The sequence below is a fragment of the Gymnogyps californianus genome, chromosome 1, assembly GCF_018139145.2.
Source record: "Gymnogyps californianus isolate 813 chromosome 1, ASM1813914v2, whole genome shotgun sequence".
Lineage (NCBI taxonomy): Eukaryota > Metazoa > Chordata > Aves > Accipitriformes > Cathartidae > Gymnogyps > Gymnogyps californianus.
In genome coordinates, this window is record NC_059471.1 from 204,907,004 (window position 1) to 204,922,757 (window position 15,754).

The 15,754-nt window shown below is 40.5% G+C and overlaps 1 protein-coding gene across 1 annotated transcript in view; it reads left to right on the plus strand.

Annotated features, from left to right (window-relative positions):
• The window catches only part of RELN (reelin), a 297,658-nt gene that overhangs the window by 199,364 nt on the left and 82,540 nt on the right, over positions 1–15,754 (plus strand). Inside the window, exons 20-22 of the mRNA XM_050915640.1 lie at positions 2,231–2,467; positions 8,280–8,472; positions 11,141–11,253. Coding sequence (XP_050771597.1) covers positions 2,231–2,467; positions 8,280–8,472; positions 11,141–11,253 — 543 coding nt within the window. The remainder of the gene's footprint in view (positions 1–2,230; positions 2,468–8,279; positions 8,473–11,140; positions 11,254–15,754) is intronic.

A 15,754-nucleotide genomic window follows, 5' to 3' on the forward strand; every position in this document is an offset into this window, starting at 1 on the left:
CAGAGCAAAGGTCTCCCAGCTGGTTTTTAAGAAATCTAATGGTAGCCGGTAATGTTAGTAAGAGCACTTTTCTTCTCTGCAGCAGAAAAGTCATTAGCAAGAATCCCCCTCCCTCTCCATCTATCTCCAACAAATCAAAGCCAGACAGGAGAAGCTGTTATAACTGGAGATGTAGTCAGGTTCTGCATACTAACGTATGTGCCATATACGGTGGTTTACACCAATGTTTTTAAATTGTATTTGCTAATCCCCTGGGATGAGAAATTTATTTTAACATGTGTTAAATATTTTAACATCCGATAGGTGTATCAGTGGTGTATGTCATGATTTAGGATTTTCTGTAAGTTACTGTCAGTGAGAATTAGTGTCCATGTGGGCGAGCTTATGAGAGTTAAGAGTGAAAGGGAAGATGCAGGCATCAGAGACAGCCCCCAGCAGAGAAATATGCCCAGGATTATAACAGAGCATTAGCTCACACAAGTGCCAAGTGCTTCATGGCATATGCTGGATACAGTGCTCCTCGTAGCCAGGGTACCGGCTTCCCTCAGGTTCACCCTACTGAACCATGGAAGACAAAATCATCAGTTCCTTTTAGCATCAGTAGCGATTTAGTGTCATTTGTGCCTTTAAAAATTGACCCAAAAAATTGTAGAGTTGCTGCTTATTAGGGAACCTTTGGTAGAAAGAAAGTCCTTGTAGTTTATTCACATGCCAGAGAGTAATGGGGCTTGGTCTTTCTCTTAGAATGGTATGAAGTCGTTCAAGCATGTTTATTTGAGCAGCAAAAGAAATGTATCTGCCATACATAAAGTGTGCGTTCACTGCTGGTCCCTTGCCATGGGGACATGGCAGCTGTCACCTCTGGCTCTCCCTTGATGTTGCTCTCTCCAGCCTATGACTGGCAGAAAGCAGCTCCTAGAAATGCCAGCCAGGACTTTTTGAGTGCTTCCCACCTGTTTAGCCAAGCTGTTTGATTTTTTCTTGCTAATGGATTAATGTATTCTTCTTTAAAATCAATGTGACATTAAACAACAGTATTATAAATTTACTGTTTACAAGGACAGTTTAGCAAGTCATTTTTAAGAGTGTGGTTTTGCACTGAGTGCCGCAGGCACAAGACTGTTTCGTATGTGCAGAACAAAACATTGCAACAGGCAGCTTAGAAAGCCTTAAATCTGGAAAAAACTTGGTGCTAAAGTTTAAAATGATGTTTCCAGTTTACCTGATTTGTCATTTTATCCACATTTCCTCTAAGAAAGAAAAATATCAGCTACATGATGAGCTTGCCGAAAATCTTTTCCCAGCAAGTAATTGTACACCGATGGAGACAAATGTCCCTGTTGCCAGTCTGTTTCACAGCTCACGTACATTGCGTGGGGCACAATGGTCCTGGTGATTTATGGAGCTTTCAAGAAGGTGTCGTTGCTGTGGCAATTAATGCATGCTCCCTGCTGCTGTGTACGATAATTGCTCCTGGAAATTAGATATTACTCTTAATTTTCTTTGCAGTTTGTCAATTATAGGTTTGTTGACATAGCTGCCATGACAAATCAGGTGACCTTGCATACCAGGAGAAGTGCCTGGGACTCACCTCCAGTTGCATCTCTATGCAACTACAGAAGAGAAGTGTCTGCCATAGAAGACTACACATACTCACACTGTCTGACAAGATCAACCTTTTCCACTTGAACGTGGCAATTTATGGGGGTGGGCTCTTCTAGGACAAGAGCAACACAGGCATGATGTCAGTGCTGTGCAGAAACACGCACAGATGTTAAGATGCATGTCTTCAGATCAGGATAAAATCCACTGAGTCTGAGAAAATGGAGCTGGAATTCGTAAGTCCTTGTCAGCTGATCATCCCTCTGCCACTCTAAGCTCCTGGACTTCAAATGGAGGGCATTCAGGTTTCTTCTGGCAAGGAAGAGCACCTTTAAATTTACAGAGCACTCCACAGTAGCACCAAAATTTACAGAATTGGTCGAAACTCTTTTTTGTGGCTTTTGTACGTGGCTGTCTTTCAATAAATACATTGATTACCAAGAGAACTAACTATTCCCCTGTGCCTGTCACTGGTAGAAGCTATACCAGTAGATGCTAAGGTATTTGTGGGCTGAATTTAACCCCTGATTTTTAGGGTCAGTAAGAAAAAAATAACCACAAAATACATCCCCATGGAATTATTACAAACAGCAAAACTTTCAATAACAATTTTTGTTTTGTTTTCCAGAATAATTTCAGTGGAGTTGCCTGAAGATGCAAGACAGATTGGCATTCAGTTCAGATGGTGGCAACCGTATCACTCTTCTCAAGGCGAAGATGTGTGGGCAATCGATGAAATCATCATGACCTCTGTGCTTTTCAATAGCATCAGTCTGGACTTCACCAACCTAGTTGAAGTCACACAGTCTCTGGGATTCTACCTGGGAAATGTTCAGCCCTATTGCGGGCATGACTGGACTCTTTGGTGAGAAACACGTATTTATTTCTATTCTACTTTTGTTTTCTTTGTCTATTCATCCTGCTAAGAACCAAGTGATTTCTGCAAATGAGTCTTTCTGGCAACTATTCAGAGTAATTGTGTCTCGTCCTCACATTATGGACAAAAACACAGTTGCTAATCTAATTGCAATTAGCAGTAAGTTTTTACACCCCATTGCACAGAGATTTATGTTTGATGGGAACCTTGAATGTAGCATTCTTTCCCCACAAAATATTTGAAGAATATCCTAATAGAAACAATTTAGAAAATTTTCATAATCTTCACTTAAAATCCAGTCAGATTAATATGGGTATACAGGTTATGAAATAATCTGTTAAGTACAGACTCTTAATATTTTGTAAGTAAAGTTCAGATCTGCTTACATAGCCATTAGAGTACACTCCAAAAAGGAAAAGCAGCAGAATATTGGTAGAAAGATGTTAGTCATTTGTAGTTATTTTGTCTGGTATTAGATCCATTTAGTCATTTACGCTGTGATCAGCATTATGACATATTGCAATTATACCTAAAATGTGCTGTGTATTAGAAACAAAAGCAAGAAAACATCACCTGCCCCAAAGCAAAAAAAGGCAAGAAAAGAAAAAGAAGTGAAAAACAAAGAAAAAGAAAATTCTGTTAGGATTGTGTAAAAATAAGCTTTTTTAGTAAAATGTTAACCTGCTTCACAAAAATTAAATTCTGGAGTACATAAGTGTAACATTTGGAATTAATACAAGGGAAGCTCAATTTAATCTCTATGTTTTGATTAAAAGCAAATAACAGTTTCATGCTAGTCTGATCAACATATAAACCCAGTATGGCTTTAATTGGCATAGATATATTTATTTGGAGAAAGTACAACCATAGTAATTATAGAAAACCTCAAGAAAATATAAATAATTTTAGCGTCCCCATGGACACTCAGAGAAACACTGTTGGAATTTTATTAACAAGTATCTCTGAGCAATCTGATTTGACTTTCTGATCATCTGTCAAACTAAAAGGAGTTGGCTTAGCAGTAGGAACAACACCAAATGTGTTCTAGTGGTGATAATGAGGTAGTAGAAGCACCATTAACCACTTTAATAAGGACAAGGAAGGTACTAGCTGCTCATTAAAATGAAACAACATGTTAAGGCTCAAACTGTTTGCATCTTCTTCATCAAAGAGTTGGAACGAAAGCCCTTTAATGACATTGTTTTCCCTCTGTTCTTGTAAGACCAGTTTATCATGCGGAGGGGGGCAGGTTATTTAAGATAACCTCTGTTTTCCTCCTATGAGTCTAAATCAGAATCAAAATAATAAACACTAAGCTAAATTCTCTATCCCATATATTGGCTAGGATTTGTAGTGCTCAGTCATAGCAGATGTGTTGAACTTTCCATGCATCAAATAAAGAATCAAAGCCTTTGCAATATTTCCTTACTATTTATGTATAAGTATTTTTCATTGTCACTGGAAGACATGAACTCTATCCTTCACTGACCTTGTTTCTCTCAAGGGAAATTTTTAAACTTACACAAAGTCTGTACAAATGGCTGCTAGTTAAATTAATTATTGTTGGCTTTTCCCAGCTGTGAGTCCATTTGGTTCTCATTTTCTAACTCATGACTTTCTATGAGCAGAGCTTGCCGTAGCACTGACACCATCCTCTTGAGAAAAGTCTGACAACTGCTTTTTCATTACTAGAACTATGGTAAATATGCTATAAATCATTTTACAGGGTGTCATCCCCAGGCCCTTTTTTACTGAATTGTCTTTAATTGTCTATTAGGCCTCCATTTCTGCCTCAGAATCTGTAAATCTGAAATATTTATCCTTAAAATTGGGAAAACTGAGGAGGGGAATTTTTATTCTTGTTGAAGAGGGAGGTTGTTCTTCTCAATATCTGGCTTCATTTAGAAAAGAGAGGTTTGTTGATATACATATGTTTTGAACAAAGGTGATTTTTCAATGTTTTATAGTGGTCTACATCTGGAACAGTCACTTTATTTGATTGTAATCATCAACATTTGGTTTCAGATTGGTTCTTAGACTTTATTACAGCAAGTGTATTGAGTATACTGAAAGGACTCCAGAACACTTTTAAAATTAAATGTTTGATGATGTACGTTAATTCGTCACTTCTCCAAAATGCTCATACACAGGCAAGGTTTTGACCCAAATGCCTCTGGAGTGTTACAGACTATTCACAGCCACTTGCTGAAATGCATTTAAGTATTGATAAGGATGCTAACACTTACTTTTTTTTTTTTTTTTTTTTTAATATTCATCTGGACACAAATAAAATAGTGTTATATAAATAAACTGTCTTCAGCCAGATTACGACATTATGATTTAACTCAACATAACGGACAATAAAGTGTCCCACTGTCCCTGGAGCAGCCCTGGGGGAAGACTGTAAATCTGGCTCTTAATGAACTATCCTTATGGAGCAATGATGTAATACAGTTGCCCTACATCAGCTTGATAGTTTACCTGTGTTTATAAAATGTTTTGTCTTTTAGATCAATTATTACTCTGTGACATGCAGAAAGTTTCTTTCAGGTAATCAATTAAAATATATTAATACGTTTAGGAATTACTTAGCAAAGTAGGTATGATGTGATGTAAAAAGACATAAACGTCTCCTGCCTTTGATGGAAGCAAAGCTGGGGCTAGCGGGAGCATTCGGCCATCACGTCAATATTCTCGGTCAATGCAGCTTTACAAAACCAGCTGCATCCATGTTGCTTTTCAGTATTCCTGAAAGTACCGGCCTTGAAAACTTGGTAACTCTGGGGATCCCAGAGCAATGTGGAGCAGCGCAGATTGGCTGACATTGGCTGTGATATCATTCCCAGAAGTACCAATTAGTTGGCAGTGCTTGGAGGGAGAGCGATTGTTCTGAGGGCACCTATGGGTATTGTGTTCCTGTGCCTCCACAGGTCTAATTATATATGCACTAGAAACCAACTCACAGCTACATATTTATAGAAAAATGTAGCCTCTACATTCTTATTTCTGAAGATTTTTTAGTTAATTATTGTTATGCCAGAGACATTACTCTGTCTTTTACAAAATGTGGAAATGTATTCCAGCTGCGTGACTCCCACAACAAAGAAAACATTTGGTATTCCAGCTGAAGAGCATACCCCTAACCATGTACACAGGGAGCTGGAGAGCGAAGAAGTGGCAAGGTGGAGCCCCCACCTTTAATGCTACCCTTGTTCAGCTGGAGGCAATTTGTGGATGATAAAGGACTCTGTGAACACATAATGTGATTTCCTCCCCTTAGAAGAGCTTCTTATGGAGCATCACAGATTGTCCTCATCTCATCACTAGCTTCCTTTTTCACATTTCTTTAATATCCATTTTAAAAAGCTGGTTTGACTTTAAAACAATGCTTACTTAATGTACTGTGTACAATATCCAGTGGCTAAGTTATTAAATGAAAATGAATACTAAACTTCAAGTGTTTTAATCATGACTGGAATGCCACCAGTAAAAAAGATTAGAGTTTAAGATTTTTTTTCCTAGTTTTACACCAGTAATATTGAATAGAGGGAATTTTTGTGGAGACAAAGACAAAATGAAACATTTAATTCTTTGCACCTATGCTGAGTACCAGTCCTTTACTTGTCTTCCATCACTTTGGGGAAGACAGCTTCTAGGCAGATGCTTCATCAAACTGCTTAGTTTCAACTCCTTTATTCTGTTCAGACAAGCTTTAGGTAACTGTGATGTGTTGTGCCCAGGTTTATGTGCGCAACGCCAAATCATTTTCCAAAGCATTGCTACATATAACTTTCAGTTGATTACACTGCACACGGCTGACAGATACCTGAAGAGCCAGGTTGTACTGGCACAGATTCCCCAAGAGGGCTTTGGTAAAACTGATATTCCACATCAGCCATGAAATTTCAAGCTGCATTGTAGAAATTAAAACTATATGTCAGACCAAGTCAGCTTTAACTTTTAAATTTGCAGGTTTTTGTCATTTTGAAAAGTACAAGATAAAGTTCAGAAGAAAAATAAATTCAGGCATTATCCAAACAAATTCTTCTGAGATGCATTCAGTTCTAACAATGAAGCCACAAACCGTAGGTTGCCAGCTGGACTGCTGACGAGTGTACATTATATCCTCTGCTCAACTTAAAATTATCCTTCCCACTGAGAAGAAAAACACTGACAACACTGACTGAAAGAGCAAACAGCTGAGATGATACAGTTTTCTAAGGCAACTTACTGCCTTATGGTCCAGTCGTCCATGACAGTGCCCCAGTAGTGAACAGAATGTCCATCCACAGTCAGTTTGTGGTGCTGATCAACATAGACTGGGTAGTTTCATATGGTGCCATGAGTTGGGTCATCCTTTAGGAAATGAAGTCACAGAGACCACGGTCAGAGAGTAAAAAGGAGCCTGGATCTTAACTTGTGCCAGGTAATAGCAATTTGATAATGACAAAACTAATGTCAGCTTTCAGTAATTTCTTCCAAAGCTTTAAGGTAGGATGCTGACATTTATGGCTTAACTGCTCTCTCTGGAAAGGACGCTATAGAAAACAGTGTGGGTCAGTGAATTAATTTAAAAGACTGCTAAGTAACACTGACTTGTATTCCTAGTCCTTACACTGACTTTGTCGTGACCTTGAATTTTACAGGGATAGAAGATAATATGGTTTATTGTACGGTATTGAAAAATTAGAATTTCTTATTTAAGATGATAAATTGTAACTTACTCTACCACAAGGGCAACCTTGAACTAGATTATTCTCTTCATCACCACTGTACTGAATTTAGCTTTTTATTTTTGCATGATAATTTGCAGTGATTTTCTTTAAAAAGATGCAATCCTTATCCTAAATTGTTCACATTTAAGAATAGTCTTAGAAAATGTTGAAGCTGAAAGGACTACAGTACTTCTGAAGACACTAACTAAACATCTCAAACTAAGCAGAGGGAGGCAATTTTCATTCTACATGAACTTTCTTAAAAACATTCTGTTTTGAAGGCTAGTGTGCAGGATTCAAAGTTTAAGTTGTTATTACTTCCTCCTTATACCTCTCTTGCATTTGATTTTTTTTTTCCTTTTGAATAGTGCATAGAAGAAAAACCTGCATTTAAATTGAAATAACCTTGTAATTTCGAACTATATATTGTGTTACCATGTATGTGACAACTGGGTACCTTGTATCATGTATGAGGCTTGGTGTGTTCCAAATATTACTACTGACAAAATTATCTTCTCCAATCCACTGGGTAATATAACTCTTATATCAGTATGTCCTGCAGAAAAGAAGCTGAGAATAGGCAATATTAATTCTGAAACACAGTCAAAAGTCAGTGAATGCATTGCATATAGAATCACTTGAAAATCAATGGAATGGAAAGTTTATGTAATAAGAATATTTTAAACTAAATGCAGTGTATCTTTACTGTCCAGTGTTTGAATGAAATTATAGCTGTTACTGTGACATGACCTTAGGCAAAGGACACTCCTGGGGAATGAACTTTCTTTGTGTTGTTTTTTCTGTACGTTATCCTTTGCTTGATCCTAACTTGATCATTAATACAAAGAGCATATAGTAAGAACTAACAGAATAATTCAGTGTTTCACACTCTGGGATACATCAAGGCCTTCCTGGTAATTTGCAGAAGTACCAATGGAAAGACGCTTCTGTGCGTGGTCTCATCCCGTGTGCCAATCTGCAGAACAAAGAAAGAAGCATCACTGTATTTAACCCAGAACCATTCATAATGCTCCCTTCAGAATTATTTTGGGGATGGATCCTGATTCTTTCCTTACATCTCTCAGTTTTACAGGAGATTCAAAGCTAGCTTCTAGCATGCGCTACGTGGAGACCCAGTCTATGCAGATCGGAGCTTCGTATATGATACAGTTCAACTTGGTGATGGGTTGTGGTCAGGCCTTTACTCCTCATATGGACAACCAGGTGAAACTGGACTACTCCACCAACCATGGCCTCACGTGGCATCTTGTTCAGGAGGTGAGGCTGGCAGTGAGGACCTTTGTCTTCCATAAACTCTGTTTATACAAAGATCATCTGAAATATACTTGTGGCATTGAACAAAGGAAGATGTTTTCCTCATTCCCCTTTCTATAAAGAAATTCTCAGTTGGAATCAGTCAAAATGACTAATAGAAGTATTTAAACTGTTCTTCATGATATTTGGAAGAAAGGTATCTGAGAGCCTGAAACAAAAAATTGTGACAGGAATGGACCAAGGCTGAGAAAAGAACGGGGACACAGTTAGACAGAGCTACAGAGTAATGGCCAAGATCTTTCCTGTGCTATTGCTTTGTTTTTCAAAGCAAAATGCATCTACTGTTTCCTGGAATTTAAATGGATAGAAATTCTTTCTGCCTTTGTGCGCAGCCATTTCGTAAATGGAAAGCACATTCCTTCGGGGAATTGTAATGTAGAGCCTTTCATCTCCCATCCCTGGTTCAAACACAGTCCAGGGCTGTAATGACCGACTCTTTCCCCATCTCTGCTAGAACTGCAAATAGCAGTGTTGGCTGCTATTTCCCCATGTGGCTCAGCCCTGTCTCAGCACAAATGCGAATAGCGCATTTGGCCATAATTCGTGCTTTTGTTTTGCCTCTTAGATGGCAAGCTGGACTTTCCCTGGCCTCAGGATGAACTAACCAAGGTCCTTCAGCTGCCTCCAAGCAGGTTTAGAGGGTGTCAGGGAACTTGTCCTGGTGCCTTTTTACTGCCTGCTCTGTAGGTTCACAGAGGGATTTGAACGGCCAGTCCCACATCTTCTATGAGCAATAAAAGCATTGCCCTGTTACCTTTTGCCATGCTGTGTTTCACCATGTTTACTTTGGTGGGCAGAGTAGAGAAATGGCAATAACTGAATTTTTAAACTTTGCAAATACAAGTAATGCTTTCTTACCTTAAACAGAATTCAGAGGAAAGCTATAAATACTGTATTTCAAACAATGTTCATGTCTTTTACACCTAGCAGGCATTATCATGGTGTCCAAGAATAGTTCCTAGTGGTGGGTGTTTGGGGTTTGTCATTGCCATCAATGGAAGATCAGTTGCCTTCAGATTTTAGTGCTCCTTTCCTCTCTCAGCTCCTCAGGAGCTGAGTTCAGAGAGAAGAACTTGCAGCCAAATAATTTTTTCTCACACCACCCATGTTGCTGTGATAAAAGAGTAATAGAGAAGGCTATTTGTAGTATATTTCAAGGATGTAATCTGGCAAATACACAAAACACTAATTAATTAAAATGTTTGAAAGTTTTGTTTGCCTCGCAAGCACTGATGAGATCCTGTTTTGTAAGATCTTTTAGAGGAGATGAATCAACAAAAAATGTTTGAAAATTGCTGGAAAGGAAACTAAGCCTTTAGAAAATCTACTGAAAAAAAACCAAAACAGAATAAGCTATCAGATCTTCATTTAATACTCTAAGATACTTGAGCAATAAATTTCTCTGTAAAATAATACATTCTGCCCTTCTTCATATTTAGTATATAGCTATTACCATGTAATTTAACTATATAAATATTCTTAATTGCTTTAACTACTGTAGAGAATCACTGCTTTATTATTAGTTTCAGAGCAGTCAAACTAGCCTACTTGCATAGGCAGGTGTCTTGTCCCCAAAGGTTCCCCTCTTGCCTGACACCCCACATGGGGATGAGCACAGCAGCGAACAGCAAAAGACTCTCGGAGAGGTGGGGATGGTCAGGAGGAGCTGTGCTGTGGCAGTAGTGGCAGAAGAGACTCTCTGAATGGGTAGCTAGAAAAGGAACACACAGGTTGGTAATAACACTCAAGCACTTTATTAATACCTCAATTAAAACCATAGCACAAAAGTTTTGGGTGCTGTTCTGGCAATAAATAAATAAATGAATGGAACGTTGCAGAAAAAGGGAGTAACATGGGAAGGGCAGGTCTAGAAAACAGTAAGAGGCTGGGATAATGGACTATTTATATTTAATATAAAAAAGATGTGATAATAATCAGATTTTCTGAAAAGAAAAAAGAAAACTTGGGGAACAGACCTCTCTAGGAATCTGAGTTAAATGCAGAAAGAATCATAGAAGCAGGAAGGGGGAATTTACACCACTTGCTGTAGGTGTCAAAGGCAACACAGCTGCAGAGCATGTTAAAGGCCTCTGGAGGCAGCTTCAGTAGACCACGATTGGGTGCTGTTGTGTGGCTCTGTCTGTTCCTACTGCTGCTCCCCACTGCAGATGGAGGGAGTGGGGGGAGCCAGCATCCCTAGGCAAGGGCTCGCAAGTAGGTCTCTAAAATGACTGGTGTAATGGTGTGGAGGTCACTTTCATAGACTTACTTCATAGTGGACTTGTAGACTTACTTCATAGTCAACGCTAGATGCTGGGGTGAGAATAGTAAAAAAAATGAGCTAGACGTCCTCATGGAGGAAAACAAAACATTACTAGTCACTAATGCTAAAGTCTTTAAATGAGTCATACGGCTTTCTCCTATCCTTAATTGTACTACTGTCACTTTTCTGAGAAATTTCTCTGCATCATGCAGGATTTTTCTGCTTCTGGGTCTTTCACTCCAACATCTAGACTCAGGCAAGCTCCTGGTTCTATGAATGTTTAACCCTTACTTCCCTTCCCAATTCTTCCTCAACATTAAATCTGGTTTTGAAATGTTTTACTTCAAGGAATGTCTTCCCAGTATGCCGAGCTGCCAGGAGTTTACATCAGCAAGTATCTACCACTCCAGTGAATTTACTCAGTGGAGGAGAATCACTGTACTTTTACCACAGAAGACTTGGTGAGCATTTCTTTCTTCTTTTTAATTTTTTGGGGGGAGTGCAGATAATTCATGTACCTTTAAATTGCTATGACAAAGATCAAGTCCTCTGTAGATGATACTCAAGCCAGTGGGTGGGGTACCAGGGTACTGGGGCTGACCTAGTTGCAGGTATTTAACATAAAATGCCTTCCTTACATAATTAGAGAGTGAAGTGTTGGTGAAGTCACCAGAAACTATTGTTTAGGATTGTTTTTATTACATACTGTGACTCTTCCAATAAAGTTCAGACCTTTTAAAAAATAGTGGTGCTTGTCTGTAAATGCCCCCCTGGAGGAAGGCTTTATTTGGATTGTTAATTTTTATTTTGCACGTTCCTTATTGTTTACATCTTCAGACCAAAGCCTTGTATAAACAATAAGTAATGATTCATTTCTGGGAATTTTTTACCTCTTGTTTCTTTTTATAGCATGTCTTCAAAAATAACATTCTCTTCTGCAAAAAACTGCAACAAAAATTATCAGAAAGCCCTACTTTAGTCATCTTATTGTAATCAAACTTGTTTTGCCTGCCCTAACATGTTTATTTATTTAACTAGATGACTTCTTCTATTATTTATTTTAAAAGCTTTATTATAACATACAAATAAAAAGTTGTCATAAATCTCAATAATCTTCAGGGCTTCCTTCATTTGATAATTAAATTATTCTAATTAGAGTTACACTTTGCTTATGTTTGACCTGAATCCATCACAGCAATTGCAATGAGAGCTTGCTCAGATTAAGTTATCATTGTATTTCCCTGTCTTCATCATTCTTCTGCACTCCCCACGGCCTCAACACAACCTGTTTCTATCAACCACGATACTGCCTTCTTTCAACACATTGGCCATTTTTACTGCACAGCCAATATTCAGAATATCCTATTTCCAGGCAAAACATCATGGGCAAATATTGAATCCTTAAAGCGTGTCAGGTCAGATAATACCAAGTAGCACAAGTAAGCCTATGAATAACTGCTTTGTAGTTAGATTATAATGCACTAAATCTTACATGCCGTTATGCGCCACCAGCTGTAAAATCTGGGGCTCACATAGGCACTTCGGAGTTTAAAAAGTGTCTACAATTTTGCAGGTTATACTCTAAAGTAGGCTGTTATTTTTAAATTTATTTATAAGATACATACTGTACTCAAAGTTATTATTATACACTGTATAGTTGATGATAATACAAATGTTGTGGGCCTTTTTTTCTTTAGGATCTAATAATTTTCCTCAGCATATGAGGTGACAGAAGCAAATAATTCCATTTTAATTTAGGAGACTGTGGGGAGAAATTATGGTGAAATAATAACTGGGTTCCTGTTTTATGCTGCTCACAAATCATAAATATTTCACACTCTATCTTGTATCTGAAGGGATTCCAGTCTGTTAGCAGAGTTTTGTTTGCAATTAAGGTACAAATTACCACTGAACGTTACTTTGCTCTTCATAAAACACATTTTCAGTATGACTGTGTTGTGCTATGGTGTAATCGGGGTGAAGAGGAAGGATGGCTGCATGCTCCCCACCAAAAGCAATCCGGCACATCAGATGCATCTCAGCCACTTTCCCTCTTTTTTCCCTCCTTTCCACCGGCAAGGAGCAGACTGATGGCTCAGCCACTCCTTTGGGTTGAGATTGGGAGGGGATTTTTTTTTTGCATTTTTAAAGCACGCTTACTCACAGAGGGCAAGTTTCTGCCTTTAAAAACCTGGGGGTTACTGGTGAACGTTTTATGTGCAGAGCTCCTCTGCCAGCCCGGCCACACAGAGGGCATCATCCCAGGGGCCTGGTAGCGAATATGCTCCGTAGCGCTCTTCTTCAGGGACCCTTCCCTCCCTCTCCTCTCCCTTCCCCACTTGCACTCTGCTGCAACAACCACCCATGGGCAAAAACTTAGTAATGGCCAGGAAGAACAGTGCAGAGGGGGAGAGCCAGGTCTTCTGCCTTCCCAAAACTGGAGTGAGGGGAAGGGGACCCTGGGGACCTTCCTTCTGGCTCAGCCCCACAAGACAAGAGCTGCCAAATACACAGCCTGCCCTGTGCTTACTGCTCAGGGAAACAAACCACCTAAACGAGGACTCAGGATCGAGGCTTGAGGTCTCATTAGCCTTGCTCTGGTCCTTGGTAGCCTTGACATGCCCTCACACCCCTGCACAGCCCTGCTACGATCACCAGAGCTTTTATCCCTGCATGCACAGCTCTTTGCTGAGGGTTTGCACCTTGGGTGCATAGGTAGCATCAGGCTGCGGTACTGTGCTCATGCAGCCGGAAAATTGTTCATAACAGCACCTAATTCTCTTGTACAACTTCCTGGGCATGCTGGTATTTCTGCACATCTGTAGATGTTCTGCATCTGACAAGCATGAGTTTGTAAGGTCCCTGTGTTATCCGAGATTTGGGATGTTAGGGAATCTGCTGCAACAGTGAGACTTGTATTGGAGAAATGAAATGTATGCACCTGCTCGCTGAAATTGTATTGTACTTGAACTGAACATTTCTAACACTGATGAAAATTAATTTCAGTTTTATGGGAGGCATTTACATATGAACAGGCCTTAATGAGATACAAGCAGCTGTCAGTTGCTGACTTCATAAACAAATCAACACCTAATGACTGAATGAGAGTTTCAGGATAATTGGGTAAATGTAATTATGGTAACTCAGAAGGTAGCAAATATAATTTTATCAGCTACAAATTTGCATTAGATCGTTAGGGTTTTAAATATCAGGAGAGAAGACAATGATTTTATTTTAACTCGCATATCTGAAAAATTTTATAACAGAAAGAACATCATTTCACCCGCAATACATCTGGGACATGATTTCCTTGTGCTTATGTAAAATGTCATGCAACAACAGTTATTTTTATTTGACATCAACCTGACTTAGATATAGTGTCATCAGAAAGCCAGATTGCCTTCCAGCAGCATCAAAAAAAAAAAACCAACCTAGGAATAAATATGAGGAACTAGGGAGGTTTATTTTGCTTGTAATAAAATGCTTTCATAACTCCTCAATACTGCACTTCCCATTTGAATAGGTGCCCAAATGGTGACTGTCCAGAAAACCAGTATTTTATCACTGAGAATGCAGCTGATACTCAGCTCCTTATTCTCTTTTCTTAATTAACATGGCTTTTTTAAATTGTTGATTACCATTTTTAACAGCATAATCCTCTCAAGCTGTTGTTACCTTGAGGTGCAGAGTAGCCTTGGAAAGCTTTCAAAAACAGTGAGCAAGACTGGCTTTTCAGCGGCGTTGCTTTTGCAATTGAGAATTCAGCCTCACACGAGTTATCCCTCGCCCAGAGAGGAATCTGAATCCGTGAGAGCTTTTGCTGCCCACAGCCGTGTGACGGTGGGCCCGCTTTCCACAGGCCCCCCGTGACCGCCCGGCTGGGTGGGAAGGCGAGGGCAGCCCCTTACCCCGCTGCAGCTTGGGGGCCGCGGGATTCCCACGGCGGCGAAGCTGTCCCCCGGGGAGAGCTGTCTTTGTCTGCAGCTAAAAATAACCCCTGCCTGCGAGGATGTGGCTCCCCAGGGACAGTCCCCCGCCGCTCAGCTGATGCACACACCTCTGTTTCAGCCCCAGGTTCATCTCAGGCGGCAAGGCGGGCTCCTCCCTTCCTCCCCTCCCCTTAAATGAGGGAAACAAATCTCCTGCCATCACTGCATTCATCTGGGGGAGCTTCTAAGTAACAAGCAGAGCTGAGCTCACCCTTAGCTTGACGTGCAGCCAACATCTGAGACCCGAGGAGGAAGACGGAGCCGCCTGGGCAGCATGTGGCTCTGTGCTCTGTGCCTGGGCAGGGTGGCAGTCCCCTGCAGCAGGAGGGGGACAATGAGCCTGTCCAGGGAAACATTTTGCTCAGGTGAAACCCACACGAGCCCCAGCACGGGCTGTCAGCCCTGGTGTCACCTCTGTGCCTTGCGGTGCGGGCCCAGCCCTGGGAACAACCCCACAGCGGTGCTGCAGAGGGGTCTTCTTGGTGGGGTTTCAGGTGTGGTGCTCCCCTGGGCACAGAGGTATACTTTGTTATTACACATGGGTGGGCTCTCCCCACTGTTTGTGTAGGGCGAGTGTGAGCCTGGTGCCCCCAAACCAGCCATGATGCACCCACACAGCCACCCTGCAGGGACATTTGTACCCAGCTGCATCCGGCGAGCGGCTGAGGAAACGCCATCAATGCCACACCAAGTAACACTGGGAACTGTGTTCAGGGGGCACCACCACTTGTTGGGCACCACGAGACTTCCACGGGATGGTGAAATTGCCCCTGTATCACTGTAAATCCCCCTCAACTTGCTGAAAATACCCCTGGGCTGCAGAGTCGCACACCCCACCCCGACCCACACACCTTCACTAATGAAAAACGGAGGAGCCCGGCCGCGGCGCTCTCCCTCCTGTCACCTGGGCAAACAACATGACACAATTTTATTGTGCTGGGAGGTCATGCGGAGGGGGGTGTTGCCTGCTCTA